This window comes from Trematomus bernacchii, unplaced genomic scaffold (assembly GCF_902827165.1).
Source record: "Trematomus bernacchii unplaced genomic scaffold, fTreBer1.1, whole genome shotgun sequence".
NCBI classification, from domain to species: Eukaryota; Metazoa; Chordata; class Actinopteri; order Perciformes; family Nototheniidae; genus Trematomus; species Trematomus bernacchii.
In genome coordinates this window covers 430,001-455,684 of record NW_022987515.1, presented here as the reverse complement: position 1 = coordinate 455,684, position 25,684 = coordinate 430,001, and the positions used below count along the sequence as shown (strand labels likewise).

Below are 25,684 nucleotides of genomic sequence, written 5' to 3'. Positions count from 1 at the left end.
GACATTTTTAGGAGAATTGACCATTGTGGTGATTCAGTTAAAGAATGTATTATTGGAAAAAATGAATTTCAAAGGGTTTCATTTAACAATTTAATTTCTTACCGCCTTTTCCAGATTTGACAAACACCATTTGTTATGAAGTTTATGAAGTTACACTAAATCAAATTTGAAGAAAGGGGATTTTTCTTTTCCTCATATAAAAAAAGTTTGGTGGAGAGAAATACTACTACAGACACATTATACAATGGTCAGCCACCGTGCACTTCAATGGTAATGCTTGTAAAAGCTCTTTTACTAAATATATAAAGATATCTGTGGCAACGTTACATTTTTATTTTATTAGACAACTTAAAATGCAGATGTGTATTTCAATATATCTAGATTGTGTGGGGAAAAGGGCTTTCAATCTTGTGTTGTGTGTGAGTGCATGTGTGTGTGTGTGTGTGTGTGTGTGTGTGTGTGTGTGTGTGTGTGCGTGCGTGCGTGCGTGTATATGTAAAGGATAGTGAACTCTGTGACACATATGAGTCACATCTTCTTTGCATCTTAACTAAAAGATTCCTTTCTTTTTATGGGTCTCTAATGGCCTAGTCACAATGAACTAAATTTGCCTCAAAGACAGCGGGACATGCACACGCACACACGCATGCACACACATTGTTCAGTTATACTCCTGGCAGTCTCTCAGACAGCACACTGACTGCATTTATCAATGTGCATTCTACAAATTACAAAAATCACAAACACGAGGAACACGAGGCACAACATGAACCAGCATTTATGAAAGAAGCAACAAAAACCTGGTTAAACACCAGTCATGCTTGCATTTGGATGTGTTGTTTGTGTGTTTACAAGGAAATAGCTGTATTTTCAGCAGGCATAGCGAGCATATTAAATAGATTAGGTATGGGTTGAGTTATTTGTAATGGCTCTCAGCTAAACAACAACCCACAGATTATGACACTTGTGTATGATGTGTGTTCTGTAGACAGACACTAAGCCACTGCAATGTTGTAGTCATGGACTGCAATCAAATTGAGGATATTCATGGACACATTCAATAAAAGCAATGTAATGGCACTATTTTATTCTTAATCCCAAACATTTAACTAAAAACTCACAACTCTATAACATTATTTAACTTATTTATTTTGTGCAGGCACTTAGAGTGAAGCAGCTAAACATTTCCTGTGACATGCGTACTGTTCGCATACGCATTCAATTGATGGATTGAATACTCTTCACACTGTCTATTTTACAAAAGCAAAACACCGTGACCAGTATATCGTTGTGACATACAATGTCAACTAATATTTTTACAAAGAAAGATTAGATAGCAAAACGTTTTTATACAAAAGGAAGGTTAAACGCTTCCAGTTCTGTTTAGTGTTCCTCTTTCCTCCGTCTGTAATCTCTTGTTGACGCTTGTGTTTTATGGCTGATAAAATGTGTGGGTAGAGAAAGCTGGACACTTTCAGATGAATGATGGATAAATGGAAGTGCTCTGATGGTTGAACCTGATATGAATTTAATTACTGATCTTCAAGCTGCCATAAGGAGCCCTAAAATCTGTTCATAGAGTTTTCCTCTAAAGGACAGCTAACCTATCCTTAGAGAGATTACTGCGTCTTCCAAGAACAAGTTATGAAATATGTTTTAGGAAGAATTCTGATCACAGGGAAAGGACAAGATGACAAGACATTACGATATAATGCAGTTACAGTAAGTAGAATCACATTGCAATACATCTTGAATTCGGACCTTAGAGGGTTCAATCTTTGTCAAAACGTTTAGCATCAAACAATACTGCAACACAACTGCAAACTATTGCCTAAAACCAATCAATAACATCAAAAGAATCGGATCAGCACTTCTTTGAAACACTGTCTACAGACATGACCAGGATCCAAACCATGATCTCCATCACGGTGGGCTGTTGGATTCCAGGTGCGACTGTACTGACCACTTGCGAGTGTTAAACGATAAGTTATTCGAAATGAGTCAGGAGAGCGATGTTGAACTTCCTGACACAAATATTCCTCTCTACTTTGGACTCCATTTCTCACAAACTGCAAAAATGTGATAACTGAACATTTGAGGTTGCAAATGTTTCTTATCTAGTTCTATTGTGGGCCTACACTACAAATTGTTTTTATCTCCGAGGGGGATACAATGGTTATTGACAGTTAACATTAGTGCATCCATACAGGCTTATGTTTGCTTTAATAGATGTAATCAGAGTGGGGTTGTCACCTTACAGAGGCCAGATGAAGTGAAAACATGAAAAAAATCATTGGCTTATGAAAGATATAAACATCTAACGGTCAATCTTTAGTCTTGCATATAAAGGGAATAAAGAAAAGAAAAAATCTATAATCTTTAATCTTATAGAGGAAGTGCAATGTAATGTTATTTTCCATTGCAAATAATATCAGTTTTAAGGCAATCATGCTCTGAACCTGATATCCTGAGACTGGCAAGATAACAAAATATATACAAAAGGTGGTGTGAGGGGATATGAATACAGAGAACATGAATACATCATTGAACAAAAGTGCAATGTTTCCCCCTATGTGTCAGATATGGCATTACTGTGAAATGTGATGTTGAGCCTGTAACCGTGCTAGAGATCATTTGAGGCTTATAGGAGCTGTGCAGCCTTAAATCACTGCATATTGATGCAACAATGAGGTTGAGAATGAAGGGCCACGTGATGATTGTCAGTGGAACAAATAAATCACACAAAACCGACATTTTGCAAAATACCACAGGCATGTAAACTTTAATAAATATTAAACATTAAGTTCTTTTCATATGTACAGATATTGTACAGAACGATCCATATATGCTTTTGCAGCTGCTGCAAGTTAGAGATGTACCATTAAGAAAGCCTTTAGAAAATAAAATAAACTGGCCCCTAAAGCTTACATTTGATAAAAACAGGCCTGTTTGTTTTATTATAATATGTGTGTACATAAATGAATGCAGGAGGGACATCACTTAAGCAACACTGTCAAGGAAGAACAATACTTGACTGGCCATAAAAAAGAAATTGCAATTAATATAGTTTTCTTCTCTTTACTTTTTTTCCAGCTTGCTTAATGAGATATTACAAATATATATTGAAACAATTCAGGAAGCATCACATGTTTAGCAATGTCCCTCAATATACGTTATCTTAACTTCCTGAGAGATGAGAGACCCCATGTTTTGGAAAAGGCCACACAATCTAAGCAGGGTAAACTTTTCACAACCTAATGAAAAGTGCACTTTGACTTTTTGATTGAACAGCATCGTCATATCTTTTTCAAGTACAATTTCTACATAACATGACAACTTTGAAACTGGTCAAGCTCATATAGTTATTTTAAGAGTCTGACGACATAATGTTAAGGACCCTACAGAGAAATACACATTATTTTTCTTTCACTTGATTCCCAGTCTGTTTGGTATTGGTTTATGTGACTTGTTGCCTATCTCTTTTGTTTTGGAGAACAGGAAGTGCATGTTAGTTTTTTTAGATAAGATTTTAGACGATGTGGATGTGATGTAAGATTCCCCCTGAGCAGGACCGGACAAGGGATGGTAAAGAAAAAACATTTTAAAACCAAATTATAAAAATGATTGTCGACAAAAACATTTTAAACCTTTAACAACAGGACATTTTTATGTTGTCATACAGAAGCTGTTATTAGGGGAGGAGACATCTCTGTTTATCGGGAAATGAGCTGCAGTCCTAGGCTGTAATATAATATTGAGATGAAGACTTGGGTTCTAGGTGATAGAATATGTTGCTCAATAAGTGCCAGTAGGGATAATACCATTTTAGAAACAACATAACACCTTATCTACATCATTGTTTAAGCCTCTAACAAGTCTGTGGGTGGTTTTGGGGGATAAAAACATGGATTTCTGAAGTCCCGACCAAACTGGCAAACTGAATATTCACTTTTGATCCCTTCTGCTTTTCATTGATTTGTTGACATAGATGAAACAATTTGCTTCAAATTGCCTACAATCTGGGACTTTTCTTAATTCTCAACTAATCAAACATTCTGCCATGATTTTCCACCTGGGAAAGTCCTGATGGTCATGATAGTGATATGACAATGTTTTTTGTGAAGGCCTCATAAAAAGCATCATGGCAGTTTAGAGTGGTTCAAACATAGTTTACAAAAGTCTGTAAGGAACACCTTCATCTCTATAAGAGAAATGAGAAGGCTTGATCTTTCATACTCTGTGACCTCGCTTCATCCTGAGGAGAAAGTTCCTCTTCTCCTCCAGAAGCTCCTGAATGCGTTTGTTCTTGGTTCTCTCTCTGAGATTGACCCGACGCCTTGGGATCAGATTGTTCTGGGAGATATCGTTGTCTACGCCGATGACCCTGTTGTATATGATGTCGATGGAGTTGTTCTCATTGTTCTCCTCTGGTCTTTGCTGTGGTTTGGTTGTGGTTAAGATGGCTGATGTTTCTGTTGGCAGAGTGATGATGGTGGAAGGTGAGGCTAAGGCAGGGTCTGAAGTTGTCGTGGGAACAGGAAAGCTCACAGGGATGTATTCAGACAGGTCCAGCCAGGGCGAGGAAGCGAGGTCCGTCATATCCTCGCTGTTGATGGTTGGGATCATCATAGTGAGTCCGTCATCTAGCACCATGGTGTCACTGACCCCTTCCCTGTTGCTGTAGGACACTGTGATGTCATCACCACTGAGAATGGTCCCGCTGGTTACTGGGACATCACCACTGCTGGTCATTGGAGCACCGCTGTGAGGCATGGTTCCACTGGACACGCTGACTTCCTCAAAATGAGCGATGTCAGTTGGTGTAATGCCATCTCCAAAAGTGATAGGTGTTGTGGTTGAAACATTATAATACCACAGCGGAGTTTCATCTGTAGTTGCTGTGTTGTCATTGATGTATGTGACATTGACTCTGGACTCAGACAAAGGCATGCCTGCAACTGTCGCATATACACTGGCGCCAGAGATAGTGGAAGAAAAGAACTCTCTTAGTGGTCCTGGACTTGTTTGCAGAGTGGCAGTTGTTGTCAAATATGGAGACACTGTTTTTTGGGTTTTCTTTGGTGGATAAGTCTTTTTTACCTTGAACCTATCCTGATTTATTTTAGTTGGTGAGTTTGTTGCCTTTTTGGGACCTGGTTTGGGGATCTTTTGGATATTTGTCTTTGTTTGTTTTTGCTTTGGCTGAGTGTTCTTAGGTTTGGCCTGTGACGGAGCCTTCTTTTTGGGTGTTGGTTTTTTCTTGGGAGGAGTCTTTATCACAGGACTGTTTTTGGTGGTGGTCTTTACAGGGGGATTCTTTTTAGGGGTGGTGTTTGGTTTAGTAGTCTTTTTAGGGGCCGTGTTTGGTTTAATAGTCTTTTTGGGAGCTTTTTTTTCTGGTTTATTTTGCGGCGGATTGCTGTCTCCTAATTTACCCTTTTTTGGAGCAGCATTCGTTTTATTTTTGGGCTTGACCTTTAGTGGAACATTTTGTCTTGTAATATTTTTTTGTGCAGTATTCTTTTTTGGATTGATCTTTGGTGGAAACACCTTTTTGGGTTTTTTCTTTGGCAAAATCTTTTTAGGCTTTGACTTTATTTGGGCATCTATTTTTGTAGTGCTTTCTGTAGGATGCGTCATAGTTGGAATGTTTGTTGCTGGAAGGTGTGTTGTAGTTATGATACCAGATGTTGTTGGACCATTTGTAGTACTCTGTAACTGTATGTCTGTGTTCTCATCTATGTCTGGGGCAGGCAGAGGTAGGGGATGAGCTGTAACACTAAAATAAGTTGAACTTGAGGTGGTCGACATGGAAAAGATGGTGGGAGGGACTGTAGCACTGGTGGCAGCTGGAGGATGAGTGATGATCATATGAGTTTCACTTAGAGGGGAAGATGTGGAGGTCAGAACATCAGTGGTAGACGTAGAAGGATGATTGGGGATCATTTGTGTAGGGAAAAGTGTGGAATGAGGAATAGCAGTGATAGAGGTAGGAGGATGAGTGGTGGTCCGGGGATCGATGGTAGAAGCTGAAATGGTGGTGATGACAGCTGTGGTGGGTGGGATGGTGGTGAAGCCAGAGCTAAGGGTGCTGCTGGGTGGAGGAGCTGTAACTCTGGGCAGGATGGAGGTGATGGGTGTGAAGGTGAGTAGAACTCCTGTAACGCTGACATTGGCACAGGACTTGCAGCACATGCGCTGGTACTCCGGTAGAGGGCAGTAGCGCTTCAGCACCTCCATACGACAGAACACGGTGCGGTCTCCATGACAACGCCGGCCTGTGGAGGAAAGAACAAAAAGCTGAGACGGGGTGCAGCGAGTGGCAGAGACTATGCAGAGATGTGTGTTTATGTGTCTGGTTGTTGAGGTTTGTCATCGTATGTGTAACAATAACAATTATAGTTAGCATTATTATTTGCGTGTTAGTTTTACTTAAAGTACATGCATACTGCAGAATATGCAGAGAGAAGTAGTAAAGTAGAAAAGCCAGACCATTATCAGAGGATGCAGGAAAAAAGAGGAAAAACCCAAACATCAAGAGCAGTTATGAGATTAGTCCAGAGCCACTGAAAAGGAAAAAGAAGGGTTGCCAGTCTTGTGTAATAACTTTTCAGTTCTGAATTTTTCATCCATAACTTCTAATCTAATTTTGGATTTCTATTGCTTGTGCAGCTTTGTGTTGCCTTTTTCTTCAGGTTAGCATCCTTGTACCCTTTTTATACCATGCCAGTAAAGTAACTGTATTCTTCCCACAATGTTTGCATTTTGACATTTTATCTGACAAGTAATCCAACCAGTGAACATTCCTGATGAGATACAAATCACACTTTTTAAAACATTTTTATTGATACAACTTTGCTTTTGAGAATGACAGTAACTGAAACAATGAGATGTACGCCCCCCCCCTGCTCAATATATAGATATATTCTTTTTCTTAAGAAAAATAATTCAACTGTATCGAAAGTTACAAGTTCACAGTCACTTTGGTAAAACACTTCATTACTTGGAAATCAACCAGTCAATCTGTTTAATCGATTGAAAAAAACATGAAGTACATAAATGATATTTGCTGTTTAAATGAAATACATAATTTCCATGATGATGTAAAAATGGGAATGGCACAGTAAGTGTCATATGAAACATTTACAAAACATTAATAAAATTTCCCTGATAAATCAAAGTGCATATAGACGCAGTGCACGTAGTCCATCTGAATGTTTCTTCAACGTTAGCCAAACGTTAGCCAGCGCCACGCAGCAGGCCAGTGAAGCCACAAAACAGTTACCCATAGTATAGAATATTATAGAAGAAGATAACAGTCATGAACATTATTAAATACAGTCAACACCAATGTTATATACAGTCGCACTGCTAGGTCTGGCTTGATCTCATACAGTCCAACTCCAGCAGAAGGAAACCTTGGATAGCTCGCTACATAGTCACAACAGAAATATGTGATCACAATACAATGACAAGTCTGAAGTGTTTTTTTTTTTTTTCTAGATGCCATATGTGTCGATACCCTAGGCCCTTTGTAAACCCTTCCCAGTAGTCGGACATTGGTCCAACATCACCTTGGTAGGTTTGATGGTTGGCGGGTGTGAGTTTGTTAAGTTGGTTTGAAGCTGCCTCTATTCCGAGTGAAACTTTGAATGAGTAAAGCCATCTCTTTCACAGATAAATGCCATTACATTCAATCCAAGATAAGGCATTGTTCATGTGGTTAATGTTCATCAAAATAAAATGAAATCATCGGACGCTCTCAAATCAAAGTTTATGAGGTATTTCTGTATCTGATAGCGATATGTAAAAGCCCGAATGATGAAGCTCCCTTACACACATACACATGCACACACACAACTCAATCAGACAAACACACTCTTACTGACAAGACTAGTTTATTTATCTTTCAACCACTTTGCATTCAACTTACTCATCTTAGCTTATACACAACACACACACACACACACACACACACACACACACACACACACACACACACACACACACACACACACACACACACACACACACACACACACCACACACACACACACACACACACACACACACACACACACACACACACACACACACACACACACACGAGATGAATGCAAATGTGCATGACAAAACGTGATCCTATCCTTAAAGAAAACGAGAAGCAACAGTAAACCATTGATCCATCTGAGAATGGAGAGGCAACTAACTGACCAAGTCCTGCATAATGTAGATCTAACCCCTTCCCCCCAAAACACTTTAACCTTTATTAAATATTCATCTGTATTCATGTAAAATCAATAAAAAAATACACATAACAGTCAAGGATCTAAGCGATCAATAGCAGTCCAAAGGTTTTAGGCAAATAAGCTACAGCTTATTCATGGTAAAACATTATTAATATTATTGTTACTCATATAGATTTAGATTTATAGGTATATATAAATACAAATATATTTATAGATGTATTTGTTTAAAGTCTGCAAGCACAAATAAGCTGCATTTATTGAACTTTAGTATAACAGTCAAAGAGAGGATGGCTGATGGTGAGGTGAAATGGGAAGCAACCTCAAGCGGTCAGACTACCCTGTTTTTTTGTGTGTGTTTTTTAAAATGAGCCTTTCTTCAAGATTCTTCACCTCACAGGTCCCTCACCTAAAAATCTAAGGGTTTTCTTCCATCACTTCCTGTCCCTGTGCCGAGTTCCTGTCAATCTGAGAATGGAACGTAGAATGAGACGCCCTTCTCATCCCCGAATGGAACCAGGATGTCAGATGAGCACTTTAGCAAAGATGTCCTCATTGTGACAAGATCACATTCACAATAAAGCTTTCATATTTTTTTTATAACTTTTTTTTCTATATAGATATTTATATACCTTTTCTGTTTATTTTCACACCTGTTTCTCCCAACAATGACAGTGCGCCAAAAAAAAAGAAGCGCATCTGCATCTCAGGAGTGGTAACCCATGACAACACGCAGCTAGCTCGCGCAAAACATGGCCGCCAAATGCGAAGGGGGGTCCCATCACACGTGAACGGCTCTTCGACACGTCTCAAGAGGTGCCCATGAAAACCTGTTCGCCTTGCCACTTCGAATCCTTTTCACATCAAATTTTTTGTTGATCTTTTGAGTTTTCGACTGGCCAGCGGTTACAACACGATGCTCCACAAAGGAGAGAGAGAGAGAGAGAGAGATAGAGAGAGAGAGACAGAGCAAGAGAGAACCAACTAGCACTCACAGGAGCCATAGACCTCCCCCAGTCAGAGCCGCCTCAGACACACAGAGAGAGAGGCAACATCCCCCCCCAAAAAGAGAAGCGAAAGCTTTGCCACTTGCTCACGGGCGTGGGCACAGGCAAGGGCCGGGTGGGAGGTCAGGGGGCCAGCCGGGGCCGGCCCTGCAGAGACAGGAGGACAGAGACGGGCAGGGCCCAGCAGAGGACAGACATGCAGCTGCGGCTGCTGCTGTGGAGGCCGGGCTGGGAACTATAGAGGGAGGTTTTACGTGAGGAGATCTGCGGGTAGATGGAGTTACGGCGAGACAGCAACTGGATCAGCATGTTGCCATTCCTGTTGAAGTCTGAGTCCCCTGCAGACACAAAGAGGATGGAGAAATTTAGACGGGAAGAGAACCCTCTGAATGTTTTTTCTGATCAACTTGCCTATCTTTCTTGACTGATATAGGGGAATGAATTTGTAGTACAGTTATTTGTAAATAAATGCGTTTAAGTGATTTGCACATATGACAGTGTGTTCTGGCAGGTTTAGTATGTGTTGAGGTTCCCAACACTCACTGTGACATGGATCCAGGTGGCAGACTCTGATGGTTTCAGGCTTACTGTCCAGACACAGGCCGATGCTGTTGTCCCTGGTGTGGCACCTGTGCTGCGTCCCGTTACCACATGTCACAGAGCACTGGAGAGACAGTACATGAACACCAACAAAGAATATTAAGACAAATGACTTGGTAAATACATTATTATATCTTAACAAAAGGTAAAGTAGTACATTCACATTAAGCGTACATGAACATCATGATAGTAAATCATTATCCCCGTTTTTTGAAGTAGTTACAGGCAGGGTTTGTGTTATAATCTGAGCTTTATGGGGGTCTTTAAAATGAACGTTTGGGGCGGAGATAAATATATAAATAACAGCCGGGTAATAACGTAAATAACGGGGGATATTTAAGAGAGAGAGAGAGAGAGAGAGAGAGAGAGAGAGAGAGAGAGAGAGAGAGAGAGAGAGAGAGAGAGAGAGAGAGAAAGAGAGAGAGAGACTTCCCTGCTCATTTCGCGCAGCACGCAAACAGGCATCTGTTTGCGTCACCTTGGAGGTGAAGTGTATGGCATATTGTCATTCAAGAGAGAATACGATGCGTAGTTCTTTTGGAAAATATGTTTTTCTTTTAGCCTATTTACCTCATTAACATAAATTATACTCATTACCTTGACACATGCATTATTTGTGATTAAAATAATGGTTGTTGGTAATGTATTAGCAACCCCCACAGATGTATGATTTCACTGCTTTCATAGGAGCTCAGACCCCTCCTTATAGGATGCTCAGCTCCCATTGGCTCCACCATAACTCGCACCCTGGTTACAGGGAACATCACATCATCTGTTTCTCAGAGGCTGGTCTAACCTGCCAAGACTTCAGTTTGGAGAATTCCTGATGTTAAAAACACAGAACATCACACAGAAATACCAGCTGTTGAGATTCAATACAAAAACACCTGCCTGTTTTCCCTGCAAAAAAGCTAAATCGGCCAAAATTTTTTCAATTCCCTGTTTGATTTCTGACTACTGTTGACTCATATTCAGCCTGCGTACCTGTGACCACGATCCGACCCTCCACTGGGTGGGGCAGTTGTGTCGGTTACAGGGTCTGCGGGTCTCGGGCCGTTCGTCGTTGCAGTGCTTATTGTGAATGGAGCGTGTGGTGTTGTCATCTGACGGCTGGACACAGCTGATCGAGCGGATTTGCATCCCTGTCTTTCCACATAGTTTGCTGCAGTTCTGCCACTCTCCTGTCACCCAACTGGAGAACACCACAGGGGAGAGAAAGCAGGAGTTCTGAGGGCATTTAACATTTAAATATGCTGAAGTAAACCATGAATGCGGGGAGAGAAAGGGCAAGCTCAATGCAGAAAAAGTTAACTTGTGTGTGTCAAAGATTGTGAAATATTACTACAGTTGGGGACAAATAATGCATACATTGGTGGAGGGCAGGGCTTCTGGTTGCAGTCTCTGGTGTCTCCTCTAGGTTTCATGTTGGATTTATTACAGAAGCTCTTGTGGACCATCTTACTGTCAACTTTTCTTCTGCAGCCATATCGAAGGTACTGTTTTCCTACAGCAAGAAGGGCGGGAACATTTCAGAAATGTAAGCAAATAAACATAAATAAGGATACGCAAATTTGAAATAGTTAACCTCAGGGACGAGACATTCAAAACAACTGTACCTCCACCGCAGAGCTTGGAACAGTAGGACCACTTCTTTGGAGCCCACTCATAGGCACTGTCCTCCACCAGCATGTTGTTCTGAATGCCAGTGTCACTCTCCATGTTCATCATGTACTTATATGACAAATTCACGTCCTCGTCTCCATGCAATTTCATCTACAAACAGAAACAAGTGATAAAACTTAACATAACAGACATCATTTCAGAAGTTTGATTTGGTATGTAAAGCATTACAAAATGTAATACTGGCTCTATAAATGTCAATGTTACCATGATCAAAATTCCATGTCTGAGTGGACCGGTGGTCTGAAGAGTCTCCTTGTCGTTGTCATTCTCATATTCCCACTCGACGCCCTTTTCTATGACCGAGTGGGATTCTGGGTAATCGTTTTCCCCGTTCAAGAAGAACAGTCCTGATGCCACGTTCTTTACGGCTGAAGATGGGTGGGAAATATATATTATTTACACTTGCAATGTTATCACAGAAGTCTGCAATACAAAATATACACACAGGAATAGAAAAACAATGTTCAGTTGAGTACCTAAAGTGTGTGAGGTCGCTTTCAGCTCTTGGATCAGCAAGTGTCTCGCTCCTCTGGGGATTTCAAGAACTTTCAGGAAACCTGAAATATAACAGACATGTGGTTCGTGACTCCAGCATCATCAAAAGCTCATTATACAACATCTGATTCCGAGAATTTTGGTGTTGTAATGCAAGTTTGTTCCGACCTCAAGAGTGATATAATATACTTATAAACATTTGGTCATGGAGTGAGGTTTGACGTAACTTCTTGGCAGTGCTCGACTCTCGTGGAAACATATTAACTCGGATCTCACTGATGTTTGAACAATGTTGCAAATATTCCTCTAGAGGGCGATGTTTAGCTGGAGACAAGTCAACATGGTGTACATACTACAGTACAAGAAAAGCACATTGGCCAACTATTAATCCTGAACTCACCAGCATGACAGACAGCAGCTACACCGATATCATGTCTGCCTCAGATTTAGAGTTATTGTGACCGTCAGTGCCTGTTTACCTTGTTTCTTGGCAGTACGTGTGATGGTGTCTTTGAATGTTTTACAGCTGGAGTTGTCTCCTCCACACACTCCACACTTGTCCTCCTGCTTTGAGGAGCCGACCACACCGTCACAGCCCACTTTCTGTTCATGAGGACATGGAAAGTTTAAGTAATGACGATCTGACCACATGCAGCTGTTTTGCTCTCCCTCACACACACACATGAAGTCACTAACCTCACACTCCCCGCGCACACACACACTGTGCGGGTCCTTGTACGAGCAGCGTGTGCCGTCCAGGACCATCCTCTGCATGGAGACCACATCTTGTGTCTCCTTGGATTGGCAATGCAGTTGGCAGCGTTTGTTAGCTGGGAAATAAAATATACAAACATGACCCAGTTGGCAAATTAGAGATCCATTTTGATGATTTCATCTTTACAACTAACATGTGATTTTCTTTTTTCTGAATGAGCCCTCAGTGAGTCAGCGTGGCGCTCTGTTTCATTGTGTCTGTCTGTGTGACTCATACTACAACTACATGAGCCTCCAGAGACAAAACCTGGCAGTTCATCCCAGTGAGAAGGAACACTCCTACTTCATCACGTTTATTACACATGGATGGACATAAACCAGAGACCTTGTCTTATGGCGCTCTGACACTAATAAGCAAGTGGCAGACGTGCTACTGCAGAATTATAATATGTGGAGAAAACACACTTTTCTCAGGTTGAAATGAGAAAGCACAGTACTGCAAGTCTCTTTGTCAGTGTGTGAAGAACGCTGTGATGATCGAGAGAGCCTGAATGTGCATTACAGGTGTTGCTATACTTGTGAGTGGGTATTTTTACAATATATATTAAACTATTTATATATATACCTCCAAATCAGAGTATGTATCATTAACCACTTATTCCAAGTAGATATATTGAACATCATCACCGCACATTTAAAGATCCTCTCAATACCATAAATATTACTACTTTTACATTTAAAATGTTTTTGTTTTCTACAATTAAAAAATAAATTCATTTCTGAAATGCAAGTGTTCAGTTACATGTAGATGGTTGAAAAAAGGTTTAGTATTTTGAATGGGTATGTTCCTGAAGTTAGACTTTATTAATTAATTATATTATCAAACTTAATGTTTCAATGTTTCTGGGAGGTCCAAAGCGCTAAGACCACCTGAAATCCCCTCCATCCTGCACACTGCTCTATGAGGAAACATCTGTGAGACTTCAGGAAATAATTTGGGGCTTTGATGTATTGTGGTAGACCAAAGGGTTGTATTAATCCCTCTGAACAGCCACACACACAGGGCAGCCTCACATTTGCTCAGGAGTATATAAAAGTATAACTGCTGACTTTGGAAAATAACTAAAAAAAGCCACAGTGTGTCAAACGACTCTAAACAAATACTACAATTTCACACTCAGAGCAGACACACTCTTTTTCTCTCCTAACATTATCTGAAACTCAGGAGATGACAGACCATGAATGGAATTCAATTTCGCCTCCCTGTTCACTTTCTTTCCCTCTCCTACTCACACACAGACACTTTGGTAGCACTCTAATACACACTCACGGAAAGGTAATTTGAGACAGAGAAAGCCTTGCTGAAAAATATGGCATTTAGAAATGATAAGAAATGGAGAAAAAACTATTTAGCAAGGTCCCTCTTAGCGTAGCGTGTGCAGCGTGACCTCTGATTAGATACGGAGGTAGCTCAGCACTTTACTCTAGGGCTGCCCTTTAGTTGGATGATCATTTAATTACCAATCAGAAGCACAGTGACACCTCCACTTAGAGACAGGGTAGGTCTGACAACAAAATGCAGAAACATTTTCAATATTCTCAATAATTATAAGAGGTTTTAGGTCATTAAGAGCTACTCTTATAGCTTGTGTATGTGTGCCAACTGATAGATGGAAGAACAAAGTAAGTAAAAGAGGGGGGTTGGTCAAGTTTAGATGACATCGGTGATTGTGTGGAGAGTAAAAAAGACAATGTTCAAAGAAGACTGTTTTTAAAGGGATTTCAAATGGATGGCATGTTTTTATTGGAGGGCGTAGTCGTAGCTCTAAGCTCTACTCAGCAGGACATCCAGATGTCAATGACCATAAATAAAAAAAACTCTTAAACCCAACCACATTTAAGAGTTATGTGTTAGTTTCCTCTTTTTGGCTTTCATACGTATTTACTACTTCCACAGTCACTTTTGGTTTTCGCTCTCTGTCTGCTATCTTTAATCTGACAGCCTCTGTCTGTGTCCATCTCTCCACCAAACGACTTCATCCTTTTTCCATCTGCGTCGTATACTCACGGTCTGTGTGTTCATAAGGCAGCCATTGGTGCTTGTTGCTGTGGATTTCAAAGCGGGGGTCCCAAGCGTGGCATTGCTCCTCTCGTGTGTCACTGTAGATATCCTCGCACTCGTTGGTGTTGCACATCTGGAACTGGTAAGTCGCCCCAACGCAGGTGCGGCCTCCATTGGCTGGTCTGAGAGGGGAGCAGGCAGGAGGATGCATTTATTAGCATAAGTTGAGGTATGGTTTACTTCTTAAATTCATTGGATTTTTTGGGACAATTTAGGATAGAAATGACATATTAAGCACTTGAATATAGTGTTTAAGTAAAAGGCACTTAGTGTAACCCTAACCCTAACCCTGAATATGTACATATTCATATTTGGTAAAACATTTTATGTTGGCATGATATTTTATAAGTTTAGATTTTATTTAAGTTTATACCACAGCTTTTATATAGTTTAAATACAACCTTTATAAAGTTAAGTTGTTAACCATTACATTGTTATTAAAGTGTCTATTATTTACGACAGCTAAACAGCAATCTTGTTCAAGGGTTATGGAGCACATTTTCTCTCTGCAACTATCACCAAAGTCAGTGCAACAAATATAAGAGCTTAACTATCAAGCTCTCATATTGTGGTATACTTGCTAAATCACAATTTGAGCTTCACCTGAATTTGGAATAATTAGGCACATACAGAAAACACACACTATTAAACACAGTTTCATACCTTGGATTGTCACAGTCGCGTGTGCGAAACTGTACTCCTCCACCACAGGTGCGGGAGCACTGACCAAACTCACTCCATGAACCCCAGTTTCCATCTTGCTTTATGATGTCAGGTGTCAACCAGATGCAGTGACCTTTAAAGCAATGCTGCAACAGGCAGACAATAAAGAAAGATTTGATTAATACTTTGCTGTGTGCTAGGACTTTATTTATTTTTTGTGTTAGATAAAAAAGTGTAAGAATACCTTTCCATTCCCACACATGGTGCCATCAATGGGCGGTCCTTTCTTGGTCTTGCAGAAGAAGGGATTGTCTGGGTGGCTACACCACAGCTGCTTACATGGGTCAAATGTGCGATACTGCAGGGCACAGAGAGAGACTCACTCTCAGAATTCAAATAATAAAATACACGCAGGCATTTAATACACAACTCAACCATCATGAGACCGGAATGAGATTCAAAATAAAAAATTAAAAGATGAGAATATAAATATCACTACAACACAAACAGTATTATACCCAACAATTACAACACCGACCCTTCACTTTGTCACTGCACTGTACACTAAACTCCACTGAGAAACACACAGCCATACATGCAAACTAAACCAAAGGATGAGAGAGAGACAAGACTCTCAGAATGAGACCGCCTCTGGTTTAATTAGGTCACCACGGAGGTCAGAGGGCAGAGGGCAGAAGGTTAAATAGCCAAAAGGTGAGGTCCCTTAGACCTTAAAATGCCCCTAGACACAGATCAAGGACCAAATTCTTCTATTTGTCTGATATGAACCACTGATGAGGATACCACCAGACTGACCCGCAGCCCAGTGTCTGAGGGGCCTGCCCTGCTCCCTCCTTTCTACACACCTTCATACCCACCATGACCACAGGGGGCCTGGCAGGTCAGAGGGCGAGTCACAATCAATGGCTAGACTGTGGTAGGTAATCACCAATAACATCAGACTGGAGGATCCTAAAAGCTGAAGTGAAACGTGGAAAAACAGCCTCTGTTCTGGCTCAGCCCTTTCCCCTTGAATGGGAAAGACATCTTTCCAACCTTTTCCACTCATTTATAGTGGTGAGTGTTCCAATATAATGAGGCTCTTCCTGCCAGCGCTGCTGCAATTTAACACAGATTTGCTGGAAAACAGTCAGGATAGGGTACGGTTCAGCTGTTGAACTGCACCATAGCTACTGAACCAGAATAACCACATCTTTTTAGGATTTTACACCCACTATCTCTGGAAATAAGCATTTTAGAATCCTGCAGACGAACGTCCAAAATATGACGATGGGTACCGTACAACAGAGAAACAAAGTACAGTAAAAATGTAAAATAAGGAGCAACATTACGAACAATTACAACTTCAGAGGACAAATAGAAAACGAAAATCTGAGAAAACAAATGACGGGCCACATGTCTTCCGGGAGGTGTGGTCACCTTACCTGGGTTCCTGACTGGCCCGCCTTTTGTAGCTGAGGGGAATGGGTTTGACAAGAGAATAGAGGGTAATCTAGCAATGTGTGCAAAGCCCCTGAACAAGACCTTTGTCAATCAAGCCACAGCTTCCCCACAGTCATAGAGTGGGTGAGGGGGACAGGGGGAGGTTAGACGCCTGGTGAAATGCTGAAGTTGCGTGTATGTTGTCTACTGTTAGACGCTTTGTGTTTAGAAAATTGACAGGATCATCTAAAGGCACTGTGGTATCAAGATAAGTGTAGTGTTCAAATATATATCTTTTAATTATCATATTTAAAATTAAACGAATACTTTATCCACAAACTGACAATTTGTATATCAATAACTCAGGCTGTTAACACGGTGTACGAAACTCGAGAAATGTAGACAAATCTTGATAAATTGATGCGCAGGCTACATTTAACAAACGCAAAACTATACTTAACATTGGTTTACAATTTCTTACTCAACGTTTGCAGTATCATTTAAGTCTCATTTAGCCCTTCATATGAACACTAGTTCCCAAACACATGCATCTTCACTAAAACCTTACTATTTAAAATAAACGACTGGTTCAACGGGATTCTTCATTTACAGTGGAGGTTTGGGAGAAAACCAAAAAGGGTTGGTTTGTATATCAGTTAGGGCTGAGTAACTGATATACAAATGGTCAATATCTAAATGTAGTATTACTTTGAGAACAGAAAAAAAGAAAAAGCTATAAAAAACATTTACCTGCTTTTAAGTAAGATGCCAATCCCACCAGTGGCAGTAGAGGAAGCAGAGGACATCAGAAGAATTTGAATAGCTGTATATGTGTGACTCTTTCTTTACAATGTAGATCAGAGATGGATGTCAGTGCTGCATTCAGTTCACTAGGAAAACCTTCATAGCTCAAAAGATCCCATAAAAGTGTGACTTCCACAGTGAAATTCAGCAAACTCTGAATTTATTGAACAGACTAAAGGTGAGTTTAACTTGACTCTGAAAAGCTGTATCATCTCAGATGATAAAGCTTTGCTACGGTTGATGTGTGGCAACTGAAGTTATCTTCAGAGCGGTTAGTTAGTGTTAGCAACTTTAGCTATGTTAGTCAAAATGAACATGAAACAGTAGGGATGTCTTACCGCGGTGCACATCGTGTAGCCCACACCGAAGTCGAAGCGACATTGTTCGTTCATGGAGTAATGCAACCCAGGAAGCTGAGGCAGCGAGGGCCAGTTGTGGTCAAAGGGGTCGTCACGGAGACAGTCATAGGAACTGCAAGAGGAGTACAAAAATGGGATGACATTTATTATAATCTCATTTTGTTGTTCGTGTCATTGTGCAATACCAGAACTAAGGCGGCAACCAACAATTATTATCTTTTTAAATTAATCTGATGATTATTGTGTCGGGGAAAAATGTGGTCCAGAAAATGTCATAAAATAGAGAAAAAATCACAATTTCCTTCAAATCACTTGTTTTGTGTTTTGAAAATATATTCAATGTACTATTACAGAGGTTTCAGGAAACCAGCAAATATTCACATTGGAAATGTTTTGGCACTTTCACTTAACATCAGGATGAATAAATAGAAAGTGTTGCTTTTAGGTTTCCAATCAACAACTCAGTTTAACTTGTATACACTTTAATACAAACATTGCTTACATCTAAATATTTATTTATGGCATTGTATTGTCTGTGTGTGTGTGTGTGTGTGTGTGTCTCACTGAAGGTAGCGTCCCAACTCTTGCATGCTACATCTGGACCAGTGGAAGCGGTGGAAGGCAGCCTGCACCAGCGGGGCCATGATGCTGCCCATGTGCACCTCGTCTCCACAGCGGTTCCCCTGGCCATCGTGCTCCATCCCCAACCTGTAGGGAGGGAGAGAGGGAGGGAGGGAGGGAGGTAGAAGCAATTCTCTCATCAGAAATATTGGCTGAGGTGACCGATGGTCCAAAACTTTTAGAAATCGATAAAACCTGTAAAGTGCCTGCTCTGTTGTCTTCTGCTGCACCATGACAACAAGCTTGAACACTTCATTGTGGTTAATGAACTTACACGTGTCCGGTCTCGTGTGCCACCACAAAGGCAGAGGAGAAACCGTCCTCATGGTTCAACGTGCAGCTCCTGACCGGATGGCACATGCCCGTCACCGGGGCGTAACCTGGGCGACAAGAAAGAGGGACACAATGGTCAGAATTTGTAGATTTATTGTTGTTTTTTTAACTGACTATGGTGATCTGATTTATATGAATGCACCTGCCCATTACCTGCACAAGTTAGATGCCGCCTATCACAGTGCACTGAGATTTGTTACAAATTGTAAAGGACTTAGTCATCACTGTACCCTGTATGCCAGGGCAGGTTGGCCTTCACTTACTTTACGGAGGCTCAGTCACTGGTACATGTTCATCTATAAAGCCATGTTGGGTAAACTCCCATCTTATATCTGCTCTCTGATCACACGGAGAGTTGCAGGTAGCTATTGCCTGAGATCACATGATGTGGCTTTGTTACATGTGCTAAGTGCCAAGCTTTTATGTGCGCAGCTCCTCTTGTATTGCTTGGAACAGTCTTCAAAAAGATTTGAAACTGAGCAAATTGGTCCTGTTTTTAAAGTTTGGATAGGTTCAATGATACTTGATACTGTTGGTACTTGTCAATGTCTCTAGGTATGTAAATGTAGCCCTGTAAATACGATGTCCTTTTGTGTTATCTGTTGTTTTATGTTCATGTTGTAACCTACTTGCTGCCATGTTGGACAGGTCTGAGTGAAAAACAACCTTTGAACTCAATGTGAAGACACAGGACAATTTGCTCTGAATGTCAAAGGTCATATCTAACAAACCTCTTTATATTTGCAAAATGGAAAACGAGCAAGAGGAAGAAAATATGTGTATTCATAAAATAAAACAAGATATTTTAGAGAAAGGGTCCATATCCAAATACCTCTGACAGCCCAAAAAAGTAATTCTTTTATTTGTATATTTACTTAAATTGAAAAATTAACAATATTTTTAATACGGCAATTCTATAATTTGACTACAATGACTGAGAAATGCCTAACTTATGTACATTCATGGGATTCATCATGGAAGTTGCTAAAGAATTTCTGAGACTGATGCATAATGTATACTACTTACACTTAGGACATACACCGTCACACATACAAACACATAAATGTGTGCATGTATTTCCACCCCTACCCCTAACCCATCGCCTTCCACCCCTCCATGTGCCACTCTCTGACTCCCTGTGTGCTTGTCTGTCCTGCACTGCCTTTAATTGTGGGAGTGTGGCTGGCCCTGCTCTGCCTATTGATTTTCTGCTGCTGAAGGCTGAGCCCAAGGGCAGCTGAAGGGCTTCTGGATGGCTGGGCCACTGCCTTTAGAGGCCTCTCCCCTGGGCCTGCCTGTTGGCCTGCACTCTGCTGCACAGAAAACCACCAACCACTAAACCCACAGTGCACTATGCAGCTCTCTGAGGCGAAGGAAGGAAGAGTTTTCTTGTGTACTTTTTGTGTGCTTTAGTTCCTTCAGATGGTGGGCGTGAAGTTTAGATTTATGCATTTAAGAAGGTTGAATACTAAGGTTTTCAGTATGGTTATGTCATTCGTTACCCTGCATGCCAGTCGGGCCAAACTCCTGGCGTGTGAGGAAGATGGCGTGATCGTGATACTCAGCGTCCCCTGTGTCCTGCTTCTGCTGCAGGAAGGCCCAGCGACACACGTTCTCCAGACTCTGAGACGGGTTCCCCAGTTCGATCAGACTCATGGACTGGAAAGTGAGAGACGCACACGGGGACAGAGAGAAGAGGGTGTAAAGATCATAGGAAAACAAGGACCTACAGTATAAGCATGCTTCTTGTCCTCAAATCTGGTACAATAACAGTATTTTACCACCCTGTAGGGGGCAGTGTCACAGTGTTATATATTGTCAGCACATCTTGCAAATTGCTGAGGTGTACAACACACACACACACGCGCACACACACACACACACACACACACACACACACACACACACACACACACACACACACACACACACACACACACACACACACACACACACACACACACACACACACACACACACACACACTTGGGGGATCCAAAGTACTCACACAATGCTGGATACGGTCATTTTATTAAGATCAACATAACATAAGAAACTGCACACAGAGCTGCCGATTAATGAGCTATGCACTAATAGTCAAAAGCATCTCCAATTACAGAATACTTGTGTTATTCAATGCATTATACAACTACACAAATACCCAGATAGCAGCAAATCCTTCCATTCACCTTCAGCTCTCATTCTTTTCCTCATTAGGATTTCTGCTCCGCTCCCCTTTCCCTCGCTCCCTCTACATTCAGCTGTACAAGTCTTTCCATCTCTCTGTTCCTCTGCCTCCTTTTTGCCTGTCTTTTTACATTTCATCTCTGTTTTTACAAATGTAAAATGCACAGCTGACTCAAACAGGGAAGATTGTGTAGTGTGAGTGTGCTGCAGTGAAGACATATGGCCTGCCTCTGCACAAACGCCCCTTAGACAGAGTGCACTGTACACTCGTGTGAGCTTCATCATGTTCATCAGGTGCTTGTGTGTGCGAACGTGTGTACATGTGTGTGTGCATGTGTTTGTGTGTGTGCCAGTGTCCTTTGTATGTTTAAAGATGTATTTGGAATGCTGTGTTCTGTGTTCAGACTGTGTTAAAGAGTGTGTGTGTGCGTGTGCGTGTGCGTGTGTGTGTGTGTGTGTGTGTGTGTGTGTGTAGTTGTGTGTGTGTAGTTAAGTGTGGGTGTGGGTGCGCCTGCAGGGTCACATAGCCAATCTGCAGGCTGTCTGGGTGCAGCTCTGTTGCCACGGTAATTGGGGATGATGGACAGCCAGAGCTTTGGCTGAAGCTGCATAGGGGCTGGCCCAGAATGACCAATGTTGGAGTGTGTGTTGTGTGTGTGTGTGTGTGTGTGTGTGTGTGTGTATGTGTGTGTGTGTGTGTGTGTGTCCAGGGCTCCACTGGGGCTGTAGACATGTAGAGAGGAGAGGAAGAGATAAGGCTACAGCAGCATAAGTGTATCACAGAGTACCTATCCAGCAATACAATCACTTGTATCATCCTGTGGGGGTAATCCCTGCCCTTCTCCTTTCCTGCCATCCCTTGCTTTATCTCTGTTTCTTTCCTCTCTTCCTCTCTTTCCCTCCTCTTCTCCTCGGCACAGACAGGAGGATAGAGTTACAGTCATGAAGAAGAGGATGCTACCCCCATCGTCCGGTCTCTCTGTTTATGAATGAGGGAGGGCTATCATTGATTGTTTATCTTTGCCTGGACTTCCCATGATTCCGTGCAGCAGCCTGCTGGGAGGAAGGCTGATTGTATAACGGGCAGAGTTTCTGTGTGCTTTGGTGCTGAACTGTGAAGGCGTGCGACTTGAAAACACTCCCCTGGGATGCTGCATGCTTTTAGTTCCTCTTTTGCTCAGTCCACTGGAATAACAGGCTCCGGGCATCAATGCGTGCTGATGAGTGCGTGTGTGAGTCTGCGAGTTTGTTTATATGTGTGTGTACGACTTGGCAGTGCTTACTGTGGGTACTTGAAGCGATTGTATCAAAATCCTAGGATCAAAGATAGTTCTGACAGAGAGACAAGAGGCAACCACCTTACAGGAAGGGCTTCAGAGTCTACTTTTTAGAAAACATTGTCTCCTGTCGGGTCTTACCTTGCCGTAGCCCAGCATGATAATCCGCACCAGCACCACGTTGATCTTTGCTCCCAAAGACTGGTCATGGTAGATCTCATTCACCTGCAGACACAGAGAAACACAAGATCAGCAGAAGAAACACGACAATAACTCATCCAATTTCTAAAAGGGTCTGTAAGTTGTATGTCATACTATAATAACTTATAACTGTTTTTGAGTAGCTGGGTTATGATGGTGGTAATCCCTTAAATTAATTTGTATTTAAATATTTTCTCATTTTGTAATAAACCATCAGGTCTGATGTTATAAATGTGAGAAAGTCCTAAATAAAATGCTCGATAATAATCCGTCACATCCGCAATTGTAAATGTACACCTTTTATAATGGATTTATGAGGACTAAACATGAATAGAATCAGTAGTTACAAAACATAAAGCTGCTAGAAAGGGTGTGTTATTGGAAAGAGCAAAGGGAAAAGGAAGTTGAGGGGAGAGCAAGGAACTCTGTTTACCATAAGCACAGATTGAGAGGAGATGAAGGAGGGGAGATGCAAAGGAAAGAAAGGAGCCTAATGCAAGGAAACAAGGTAATGTGTGACAAGGGAGATGCAGAGAGCATTATACTAGCAAAACACACACACAGACACCCACACATACACACACAGAAATGGAGAAGAGAGAGAGAGAGAGAGAGAGAGAGAGAGAGAGAGAGAGAGAGAGAGAGAGAGAGAGAGAGAGAGAGAGAGAGAAGGGTAAATTGGCGCAGGAGTTAAGGCCTGCTGTCCTCAGTGGCTGTGTGCGGTGCCTAATGAGGCAAAGGGATGTAAAAACAGACAGCCGTAATGAGATGGCTGATGTACACGCTGTGGAGAAAGAGACACACAGACTGCAAACACACACACCCACACACACACACACACACATACACACACAGAGGTACAGAGAACACAATTGAAGACAAACCAAGCGAGAGAAAGGTAGAGAGTTGAGGAGTGATACGGATAGAGACAGAGAGGCAGAGGGAAAGAGACAAGAAGCTGAGCAGAGAGAGGAGAGGGAGCGAAGATATTCTACCGTTTCTCACCCATCTCATCAATACTTCTCTAACTTCTGGTCACTTTCCAAACAGTCTCAAGGAGGCAATAGTAAACCCTCTCCTAAAGAAACCCACTCTCAACCCGTCCGATGTTATAAACTACAGGCCTGTCTCTCTCCTCCCGCTCCTGTCTAAAACACTTGAACGCGCTGTCTTTAAACAACTCTCCTGCTATCTCCATCAGAACAACCTTCTGGATCCGCACCAGTCTGGTTTCAAGGCAGGTCACTCCACAGAAACTGCCCTCCTTGCTGTCTCTGAGGAACTGCACACTGCTAAAGCAGCCTCCCTCTCCTCTGTCATCATCCTTTTGGACCTGTCTGCTGCATTCGACACGGTGAACCATCAGATCCTCCTTCACACTCTCCAAGAACTTGGAGTTTCAGGCTCTGCACTTTCCCTCCTCACCTCATACCTCAAAGACCGCACCTATAGGGTAACTTGGAGAGGGTCCGACCATTGTCAATTATCTACAGGGGTCCCTCAGGGCTCTGTCCTCGGTCCCCTCCTCTTCTCTCTGTACACAAACTCGCTCGGATCTGTCATTAGCCCGCATGGTTTTTCATACCACTGCTACGCTGACGACACTCAATTCATTTAGTCTTTTTCCCCGTTCTGAAACCCAGGTCGTCGCACGCATCTCTGCTTGTCTAGCTGACATCTCTCAGTGGATGTCTGCTCACCACCTCAAGCTAAACCTTGACAAGACTGAACTGCTTTTTCTTCCGGGAAAAGATTGTCCCACTCTTGACCTAACAATCAACATCGGCCCCTCTGTTGTTTCCCCGACTCAGACTGCAAGGAATCTGGGTGTGACCCTAGAAAACAAACTGTCCTTCACTGCAACATCTCTGCAACAACCCGCTACTGCAGATACACTCTTTAAAACATCAGGAGGATACGTCCCCTCCTGACCCAGAAAGTGACGCAGCTTCTGGTCCAGGCCTAGACTACTGCAACTCCCTCCTGGCTGGTCTACCTGCATGTGCCATCCGTCCTCTGCAGCTCATCCAGAATGCAGCGGCTCGTCTGGTCTTCAACCTTCCTAAATTCTCCCACACCACACCGTTCCTCCGCTCCCTTCACTGACTTCCAGTAACTGCTAGAATCCACTTCAAGGCACTGGTACTTGCGTACCATGCTGTGAATGGTTCTGGCCCTTCCTACATCCAGGACATGGTTAAACCATACACCCCAGCACGTGCACTCCGCTCTGCATCAGCCAAACGACTCGCTGCACCCTCACTGCGAGGGGGACCCAAGTTCCCATCAGCAAAAACACGTCGGTTTGCTATCCTGGCTCCAAAATGGTGGAATGAGCTCCCCATTGACATCAGGACAGCAGAAAGCTTACACATCTTCCGGTGCAGACTGAAAACTCATCTCTTTCGACTCCACTTCGAGCAATAAAATGAAAAACAGAAAACAAAAAACAAAACAAAATAAAAAGCACTTATATACTAACTAAGCACTTACATACTAACAAAGCACTTATATACTAACAAAGGACTGGCTTATCTAAAGCCTGTTGAGTAGCACTTAAAATGTTTTAGCTCTATGAAACCTAATGTACTTATATGATTCTGTTTTCTTCAAGTTTGTATCTTCTTGGTCGAATGCACTTATTGTAAGTCGCTTTGGATAAAAGCGTCAACTAAATGAAATGAAGAGGCAAAGTGAGGAAAGATAAATACTTTTTAGGGAGTGGAAACTAAGCATTCTTAGAAAACTAATCTCGTGTAAAGCTGCATTCTTTTGGAGACTGGAGACATTTGGAGTGACCTAATGCTCTGTTCCTTACGCTGGCAAATGTCGGAAATTCCAACATCCTAATAGGAAAAAAATCCAGAGGAGTGATCCTTCATGTCAGAGTCCTAATTTTCTTAACCACAAACTGCCTGGAATACATGTA

At 41.8% G+C, this 25,684-nt stretch overlaps 1 protein-coding gene across 1 annotated transcript in view; it reads right to left on the bottom strand.

Moving 5' to 3' along the window:
• Window positions 1–2,770: 2,770 nt before the first annotated feature.
• The window catches only part of LOC117471179 (A disintegrin and metalloproteinase with thrombospondin motifs 2-like), a 104,852-nt gene continuing 81,938 nt past the window's right edge, over window positions 2,771–25,684 (bottom strand). Inside the window, exons 5-22 of the mRNA XM_034116004.1 lie at window positions 22,696–22,779; window positions 20,593–20,749; window positions 19,032–19,137; window positions 18,701–18,844; window positions 18,116–18,248; window positions 15,775–15,888; window positions 15,531–15,676; window positions 14,814–14,989; window positions 12,728–12,861; window positions 12,511–12,634; window positions 12,013–12,093; window positions 11,741–11,904; window positions 11,470–11,626; window positions 11,222–11,357; window positions 10,838–11,045; window positions 9,797–9,917; window positions 9,508–9,591; window positions 2,771–6,278 (exon numbers count right to left, since the gene is read on the bottom strand). Coding sequence (XP_033971895.1) covers window positions 4,231–6,278; window positions 9,508–9,591; window positions 9,797–9,917; window positions 10,838–11,045; window positions 11,222–11,357; window positions 11,470–11,626; window positions 11,741–11,904; window positions 12,013–12,093; window positions 12,511–12,634; window positions 12,728–12,861; window positions 14,814–14,989; window positions 15,531–15,676; window positions 15,775–15,888; window positions 18,116–18,248; window positions 18,701–18,844; window positions 19,032–19,137; window positions 20,593–20,749; window positions 22,696–22,779 — 4,317 coding nt within the window. The 3' untranslated portion in view covers window positions 2,771–4,230. The remainder of the gene's footprint in view (window positions 6,279–9,507; window positions 9,592–9,796; window positions 9,918–10,837; window positions 11,046–11,221; window positions 11,358–11,469; window positions 11,627–11,740; window positions 11,905–12,012; window positions 12,094–12,510; window positions 12,635–12,727; window positions 12,862–14,813; window positions 14,990–15,530; window positions 15,677–15,774; window positions 15,889–18,115; window positions 18,249–18,700; window positions 18,845–19,031; window positions 19,138–20,592; window positions 20,750–22,695; window positions 22,780–25,684) is intronic.